Raw genomic sequence first — 9,527 nt, 5'->3', positions numbered from 1 at the left:
CAATTATAAACTAACCATAAAATAAATGTTTGGCTGATTTTACTGTATTGATTTTGAATTCAAGTAAGTTTATTCCCGATCTGCATGAAAATGTACCTTTTCCCACCAAAAGTGGCAGTTTAGTTTTCATACATTTATTAGACTAGAAAAAAAATCACTTTGTGGAGTGCAATCAATCACTGGTACCTCAATACATTTTTATGCTCTATTGTAAAATTTTCAGTTAAAAAAGAACCAAATATTTCCAACTGGGGAAAAAAAAGGCTTCCTAATGTAGCCCAACTGCACAATCCACCATGATTGCCCAAAACTATTGATGGCTGCCGTACAGAAAAGGTCTTAGTAAAAACTAGACTGCAAGTTCATTGTGTTTTGATGGAAAATGTCTGAAAACAAGCTTATTACAAAGGATAATGTTTATAATTGTGCCGTCTTCAGTTTAATATTGTTTCAAAAACTTTATAAATTGAACAACCTGAAATGACCCATAAGTTATGACATTCTTACTAAATTCTAGGTTACTTAAAAACTTAAAGATAAAGTTACAACCATTTTCAACATTTTTTCCTTTCTCATCAGATGTATCCATTAAGAACACACTAAAAGATGAAATAAAAATCACACTTTATTAGATTTTATTTACCAACTCCACTTTAAAAATTTTCTAACAGCAACATTGTATAATTATCGTTTTAAATGACGTCATACCTCCTTGAAGGCACGTTTTGTTCTATGCTTTCAAGATCTTTGTATTGATCTAGTCAACCTTCATTAAATATGTAGCTTGGTGAAGAATCCCAGGCTCAGTTAGAAGTTGAAAAATACTAGGATTGCATAGGCTAAGCAACTCCAACTCCAATTACAGTTTGAAAAGTGAACTCGTAAACATTTTGTAATTATACAATTACAAACTTCACTGCACAGTAAGCGGCAGTCTAACACCTGAACAGAGAAAATAGAAAAACACGCTTAAACAAGGATGCCATCTTGCTAAATTTAAGCAGCTGTTAATTATTTTATTATAAATCCAATTGTTTTACGATATGCAAAGCTCTAATTTGTGTAAAAACCTTAGTTTCAAACAAATAGGCCAAATAAAAGAAAGTCAACTACTACATAAAAATTCTAGGTTCCTTGTCAATCGAAGGGCGTTAACGAAATGTCCGATTGTCTTGGAAGGTAACACGGATCCTGCGGAGTTTCGGGAAAGCGCATCAGAAGGAAGCGCGTTCACGTGCGCACACAAGTACATGCGCAGGCTCCAGCTGCACACCCGGAGCATCCCTGCGCAGAGAGAGCGCTCTCCTTGCTCTCACAGTCTAGAGCAATCGGTTCATTTGTTTTTTATTTTTTTGTTTTTCACATTTTGTCATCACAGACTTTCACTGACGACGCAGAATGATGCGGGACCCCGTCGTGCTCTGTGCATGCTGAGGCCCGCACACATCCACCTTGCACCGGCATAAAGACCCTCACTGACCGCACCGAGATTTTTCACTGGCAGTCAGCCCAAGACGGAATGTCAAGCAGCCCTGAAGGAAGTCGCTCCGGGGGCGGCGGCTGCGGCTCCGACCGAGACTCCAAACGGGCCTCCTCGAGCAACACGTCCCCGGAGGGTGGACCTCCACCGCCGCTGCACCAGAACCGCATACGGCAGGTGGGTGTCTGTCCGTGGTCTGCTCTCCGCACTGACCGGCCCAGTCAGCCGTGTAAACATCTCTGTCGATGCTCTGCGCTTAGGCAGGGCTCTCCAAGGCGTTGCCGTGTGAGAAAACACCCTGATCATCCTCGAACTCACTTTGCTACATGTAATTAGCTGCTAATAAAACGGCGGATTTGTTTTGGAGAAAACGTAATTTCTTTTCACTAAAGACTTAAATTCAGCTGCTTTAGTGCTGCTTAAGCAAATTAAAATGGGCTGTAGTTTAGAGCCGTGGAAATAAACACCTGCACATCTGCAAAAGTCTTTTTTTTTTTTTTTTAAATTACGGTAGTTTAACAGGGTTCAGAACGCGGTTTACTGTATAGCTACATGTAGTTATCTCACACTTGTCTCTTATCCGGACAGTCAGAATTTGTGTTATTTACTTTTCTGTCTTCATAAAGCATATTGTAGGCTAATCCTGTCTGGGGACTGAACTGGAATAATTTTATACAATTTTTGTTTACATGTTGCCCTCTGTCCTTGTTGGGATGCACAGTCTGTTTCGGCATGATACATTATTTGTGTGTTTGTCCAATGGTGGTTCTTGTTCGCTGCCAGAAGGGGCACCTTCTACGCCCCAGCCAGAATCCAAGGTGGTCCTAATGCAAAAAATAAAAACTCTAAAATTGTTGATTGTTTTCGCAAATAGAATAAAAGTTTCATAAAACTCAAATTACATTTTTCATGCTATCTGTGCAGTGTAAAAAAGTAATATTTCAGATTTAGTGCCATAGTAAACTGATGTAAACCCAGTTGCTGTATAAGAAGTGTAATAGTGCTTTACAGAAGCACCAAATCAGAAGCTGCAAATCTGATAACTTTCATCAGAACAGATTCATCATTCAAGGTGTACAGTCATATTTTCTTTCGACGCTTACATTGTACAGAACACTGGTGGGGAACACTACTCCGCACCAGCAAGACATGCAAATAAACAATTGATAACTTGTTTGGGTTTGGGACACAACTGAAAGATAACATTTACACCAGAAAAAAAATACCTTCATAAAAAGTCCTCAGCTGAACCCAAGGCTTTCTTCCCTCGTCAATGAACCATATTGCCCAAATCAAAACTACTGTATGGATAAACGTGTTGGATCATGAGCTGAACAGCTTTGCTTTTGCTGAACGTTTAATGATCATTGTCAAGACCCATGTTATAGGTTAGCAAGTAATAGATCCATACATTCATTTATAATAAAGGTCAGATTTCAGTCAAAACAGAACTTAAATGGAGGTCTTTCCATTAGGTATCAATTATGATGGCACAAAAGGAGGCAAAGTGTGCAAAGAAAACCTGACCCATACTATTCACCAAAACCACCAGTCAGAAACATTGACCAAAGAATGATTCATCAGTTTTTCCTTGGCCTTTACACCTGATTGTGATACTAACATCTGAATGTTGCAGCTGAAACCAAGTGTAATCTGTCTAGTCAACATTTTTCCAATCTGTTATTATCCAGTTTAAATGAGCCCTTGCTCAGCTTGAACTTCAGCAAATTGTCTTCACCTCCTTCAGACACTTGATCTGCTGCCATGAGATTGGCTGAGTTGCTGTATCAATCATTTAAACAGGCATACCTAATAAAGTGGCTGGTAAGTGCATGTTGTTTGCACATTTGTAAGTCCAGTAAAAAATTAATTCTCCCCAAGGGTTAGGGTACAGAAAGATTCTTTTGGACCGTGACTAGTTCTCATCCACTCTTGATTGTGTAAACTGCATGTTTGGCTGGTGAATGTGAGCCAGGAGATGGTGAAGGTTTGCTTCCTCCCTCAGTGCACTCTCTGAAGCTAATATGATTTCAGTAATGGACTCCAGTGCTACACTCACAGACACACTTTTGGCTCTCCTTACAGGGTGGGGTTCTTAAGACACATAGATGGATTGCAATATCAGAAAAGAAAAAGCATAGTCATCTCTACCTTGACAAGTTCTGGTGAACACCTGGGAAGCGGCAACTGGGGCATTTAGTTTTTGTTTCTTTCGTAGTAAAAGAAACTAACTCAACATATAAAATCCTTTATCCAAAGTTGCTTTTTTATGTTAATGTCAAGTGGAAGAGCATCTCTGGAGGTTGAATACATTAAAGGAGTCAGACAAAGTAAAAATATCAAAACAGTTAAACATCTCGGTTTGCAACTTGGAATGGTGATGTTTGGAATAAAGTAAGTCGTAAGCTGAGTCTGCCATGTAACCATGTAACATATAGGAACATGTAGTGAAATATTTAGATAACTTTGTAGGAATCTAAGGTTATTCAAAAGCACTAAGATCACATTTGTGTCATTTTTCTCTCTATCTTTTGTATAGACAAATTTGTTCTCCCTCTATTAACTTTGATATTACCTGGTTTGCCTGCAGATTTTATTTGGGACAGAAGAATCTTGAGGAATTTGATTCTTTTCAGGTGAAAATCCAATTTTGGCAGCTGATTATATGTTTTTTTAGCACATGAAAACTGGGCTTTATATGTGGGCAGATTATATGCATTAAAAGAACTATATCCACTATATACACCCCTTTTACATATGGTCATGTGACAATGACCGTATGTATATGTCGTATGTGTTGAACTAACAGAAAATAGCATATTGCAATGTGGAAGGAAATCTGTCAAAAATATAAATAACATTACACAACTGCACATCTGCCTCGGCATAACGGACCACCTAAACTGTCTGATCTGGTAACTCTGGAGGAGCAGCAGAGATTCACAGCTTGTATGGGAGAGTCTACCAATAGAATACTTATTAGTTGTATGCTTCCCATTTGTAGTTTCTCACTAACTATGTAGGTGACGCAGGGGTGGGCTATCCTGGTGCTCGAGGGCCAGTGTCCTGCAACTCTTGGATGTCTCCTTAGTCCAACACACTTCAATGAAATAGCTGAATCACCTCCTAAGAGCAGTCAGGTTCTACACAGTCCTGCTAATGACCTCATTATTCAACTCAGGTGTGTTGAATTAGTTCCATCTAAACGTTACAGGACACCGGCCCTTTAGGCCTAGAGTTGCTCACCCCTGTGCTGGAGACTTTAAACTTGGATGGAAGTTAGAGACTTTAAACTTGGATGAAAATTTGCCTTCCATCCTGACATTTACCCTAAATACACAGCCAGAGAAACAAAATTCAAAAATGTAATTCTCCAGAAATTCAAACCTGGTGGAGACATGCCCTCATAAACCTCCACATGTAATTACTGCAAATAGTATTGTTTCAGGGGGTGCTACAATCAACTGTATCCTGCCCTTCCAATACAAAGGATCAGTGCAATTCTTTTGTATTGGTCATTGACATAAAATTACAAAATAATAGGTTCATATTTTATGGTTATAAAAAGACAAAATGCGAAAAACTTTCAAGAGTGTGAATATATTTGCAAACCACTGCACCTGGGCAAGCTGCAGATGAGAGGAGGTTCACCAAAACCGTACTTTCTGTGGTTCTCTCTGTACAGTTTATCCACCCTCAGCATAAAGAGGTGTTCATTTTGACTCAATGACCTCCATTGTTGCAATTCATTGGTGACCACGCGAGAGATGTTCACATTTTCTTCAGAAAATTGTTCAGCAACACCTTTAAATTCACCTTGTCATGTCTTGAATTTGAAATGAGTATTTTTAAGAAGAAACAACAGTTAAAATATTCTTTAGCTTTAGCATTTTGGTTTTGAGTTATTTAGGTGAGACATGATTAGATATGTTTTTACAGTGCAAGCCAGCATGTGAAGTTTCTCTAACAGAAAAAGGAAGGATACTAAAATAGAGATTTCATTAAAGCGTAATCTTGACAGGAGGTCTGCTGCAGCTATAACAGCTCTAGCATAGGTGAGACAAAAAGAGAAAACGACAAAAGAACACGTGACCCGATGATCTTACTCGTAGGTCTAAAAATACTGCCTGTCTCCAGTGTGGCATTGGAGAAAAATAGCCTCTTTCTATCTGAATGTATGCACATCTCTGAATGGTTCTGCATTACTGGGGCTTCTTCAGTTTTTTTCAGTTATTCTGATGAAAAGCTATTTTATCTACTCTGCCCTATCTAAACAAATGTGTTATGATTCATCACTTCCTCTCACTGTGTGAATGTGACAACATGCTCATTGAGAACTAACTACCCCCGTGGTCGCAGCTCATCTTGCACTACATTCCCTCTACTATTTCTGGCCACTGTACCATTCATCTTTTCTCCACCAGAGCTGTAGATGTTCTCTCACTGCCCAAACACATGACACTTTACCCCAGATTTCTCCTTGTCGTCTTGACCATCATTCCTACCCATCTCCTGTTTCCCTGCAATGTATCCGCCCCAACATAGAGGTCCCGGCGCGCCAGTGGGTTGGCTTACGCTGCAACCTTTGACATTTTCATTCCCCTCTTTTTTCTGCCTCCCTGTCTGTAAAATGTTCTATTTTTCTGTATCTGCGTGCTTATCTGTCTGCCCGTCTTTTTCCACTGGGAGTGGTAGGATGGGGCTGTGCAGGAAGGGAGTACTAATGGAGTCATGGCCTTCATTACATTACTTATGGACAACTACATCAATACACCCCCACATTGGACTGCATCTGTCTTCCTGTATAGTGCCTAATAGAAATGTTGGGCTGTAGGCTGCATCTTCAGGTGCAGTTTGAAAGAGCTCATCTTTAACCGTCGTCCAGCATCATACATTGTATTAATCTGCAGCTCTCAGAGCTGCAGATTAATGCAGCTCTTAGAGCACTTTCCTGGTCATAAATGCTTACATAGACACCTTCAATGAACCGCATTCACCCAACCCTTCTCCACCCCCCACCTCTGCATCTGCAGATGTTTACCAAATGCATCATAAATGCTTCCTGTAAAATCTTGCTATGGTGCAGCAATGTCTGCATTCAGACATGATCCGTGTGTCCATTTAGTTTCGGTTTTAATTTCTACATATATTCTACATCTTAAAAGTAGTCCTCCTTTTAATCAGTTATAGTCATGTACATTTCTTGAAAGCAGAAAACTCCCAGAGATTCACTAGTCTTGAGTTTTTACATCTGGTTTTGGTCCATATTGACATATCACATGTTTGCTGCACATTCATTATGTGGAACTCCATCAGATCCCAAAGGTGTTCTGTTGGTTTCAGGTCTTGTTGCTATGGAAGCCTCTGGTGTACAGTGAAGTTGACATGGACAACAAATCAGTTTGTGTAGCTGCCTTCTGACTATGTCAGGGTAGACTGTGGTCAGAAAGGAGTGAACTTAGAGTTGCACAATATTTGGAAAATTCTTGATATCTGATAATGTTGGTCAATTTTAACAATATTACTTGGCATAAATAAGCAAATACTTTACTCTAAGTCTTTCTATGCTCATTGCAAACAACCATGTGACCTCACTCCTACCCTGTCCCCATTCTGAAACAGTTGCAGCTTCATCAAGTAATTTTCACCACAGTTTTGCTCCTAAATGCAGTTGCTGCTATATGTTTGGTGGATTCACTGTGTTAATAAGCAATTAAAAAGGTGGATGTAATTACGTGATTGTTGAGTGCATGCCAAAAAATAGTGTTCTGCTGTATCGTTATTAGTTTACCAAAGTTGTTCCTGCTATTATCATGTGCCTTTAGTTATTATACTGCTGCAGACAAAGCTAAAACAAAGCACTAATATATTCTGTAAATAACCATATTTGGTTCTGAAAGCATGCCCTCATGCAACAGTCACATGGTGTTTTCTGGAGTTTCATATGTGTGTTTACATGCAATGTTATACATGAGGTGTGTATTGGTGATAAGATTAAAAAAAGAGCACTAGAATTTGTGCCCCAATTCCAGATGTACATACAGTCCATCAGCAGATCTATGTTTGGATACAAACAGTGTCCCGACTCTTCCTTTTGGTCACTGTGGTACTGCTTATCTGGCTGATCTGTCCTACTTTTAAATCGACAGTCTCTTCCTGGTTCACTTTAAGGATAGACAGAGCATCTTTTGAAGAGTCATGATTCAGTGCTGGGTGCCTCGGGAAAGATGTGATTCTTAAAAAATCAGCTTTTATCTGAGCACCACAGTCTCATACTGAAAAGCAAGAAAGACCTTTTGGGTTAGGGTTAGATGGTACCATTGCCAGCAACCCATCAGTTAATACTCAATTTTGTCAATAACGGCACTTAAGCAGTAGTGAGAGTAGATTGTTTATGCTTTTACCAATCAGGCAAAACTGTTTAGAAACTCTTGTCAGAAACAGGGTCATAATTTAGGGTGCATTAATGCTGACCTCATATAAAATGAAATATCTATGTGATTTCAAATGACTGTTAGCTTTCTTAAGTAGTTAGCTTAGCACACACTGAGATTACACGGTAACTATTTGTGTTCACATCTGGGTACCACCTTTTATATCTTTGCAAATTTTTTAGCTGTATTTTTTCTAAATTACAGTGAATGAGAAAGATGCAGCTAAATTATAACACTTAAAAAGCTGATTTTCTTCTTGATATCCAGTCCAGCCCTGTTTGGTATACACGTAAAAATGTGTTTTTTATACTTGAACATAATCAGTATGTCAATGAGAAGAATGACATTCTCAATGTAACGTACGCTTTTAAAAAGTGACACCAAAACAAAACAGGGCTCACAGTCGTCTACACACTCTGGTATGTGGAAGCATGGCTCTGGAATGGAGAAAACATAGTGAACCAAATCAAAACTTTATTTCAGCGTACGCACTATATAAACAACAAGATATTTAGCTAGCTAAATTTCTGACCTGAAAAAATGTTTGTGTAACATTATATGTATTGGAAAAAAATCAGACAAATCCAGCTTTTTGTAGCATTTAACCAGTACAAAATGCTGCACCCCATTTGGGATGCAACAACTCAATGGCTGCTGCATGATCAACTGTCACGATGAGTCCCTCTGACCAGAGAGAGGATTTAGTGACAGTTGCACTGCTAGTGCATTCAAGTATATCTGGATTGTTTAAATATTGTAAATAATATTTATTCTCAAATGCCTGTACAGTCTGATAAAACAAATCCAAAACAACATTAAACATTTTGAAATGAGTTCATTGTTGTATCATCCATCCATCCATCCATCCATCCATCCATCCATCCATCCATCCATCCATCCATCCATCCATCCATCCATCCATCCATCCATCCATCCATCCATCCATCCATCCATCCATCCATCCATCCATCCATCCATCCATCCATGAAATTAGCTTTGACTTTATCTGTACCCTCTGTCCTGCAGGGGACAGCTGTTGTTGCATGGGGGCAGTAAGAGGCATTTAGAGGTTAATTATTCATCAGGCCCTGATGACGCTGCTTCCAGTTAGAGAGAAGTAGAAAGGGGAGAGTGAGTACTGGGCGTGGCTGGTGATCAATGTATTTCTCAGAAGCTTGAGCCCAAAAACCTTCCATGTAAAAATCTCTCTTTAGCTCCTTTCCATGTTTTCCTTCTCTGCATTTTTTTTGACATCAGTTTTAAATTTGTGAAGGTAATGTCTTTTTCTAAGAAAATCTCTTTGTCTGTTTTTTTAAGAGCTTGAGGCATAAATGCAGATGAACACATGGCAGCTGAACATCAACCTGCCTTTTTCAGATGAAAATGACGTAACCGAGGACCTTGGCTGTTGGAGAATGGTTTTTGCAGTGTATCTGCTTTAGATTATTTTTATTCCCAAGCTCTTGCTGTATATTTATAGATGGATAGATGGGTTCCATTATATATGATGCACTAGCATCTGCTAATTAAAAAAAAATACACATCCTTTTCCCTTTCTGAGACAGTTATATTCAATGCATCTCCTTGTTTTATTTATTTTTTTCTCATCGGTC

General features: G+C 39.0%; 1 protein-coding gene across 9 annotated transcripts in view; it reads left to right on the top strand.

Annotated features, from left to right (window-relative positions):
* Positions 1-1,211: 1,211 nt before the first annotated feature.
* The window catches only part of ank2a (ankyrin 2a, neuronal), a 71,655-nt gene continuing 63,339 nt past the window's right edge, over positions 1,212-9,527 (top strand). For all 9 annotated transcript variants that reach the window (XM_044112932.1, XM_044112930.1, XM_044112926.1 and 6 more), the window contains exon 1: positions 1,212-1,657. In XM_044112932.1, coding sequence (XP_043968867.1) covers positions 1,520-1,657 — 138 coding nt within the window. In that variant the 5' untranslated portion in view covers positions 1,212-1,519. The remainder of the gene's footprint in view (positions 1,658-9,527) is intronic.

The sequence above is a fragment of the Gambusia affinis genome, linkage group LG04 (genome assembly GCF_019740435.1).
Source record: "Gambusia affinis linkage group LG04, SWU_Gaff_1.0, whole genome shotgun sequence".
NCBI classification, from domain to species: Eukaryota; Metazoa; Chordata; class Actinopteri; order Cyprinodontiformes; family Poeciliidae; genus Gambusia; species Gambusia affinis.
The sequence above is the reverse complement of the archived record's forward strand: the minus strand, read 5'-3'. Positions and strand labels throughout refer to the sequence as shown.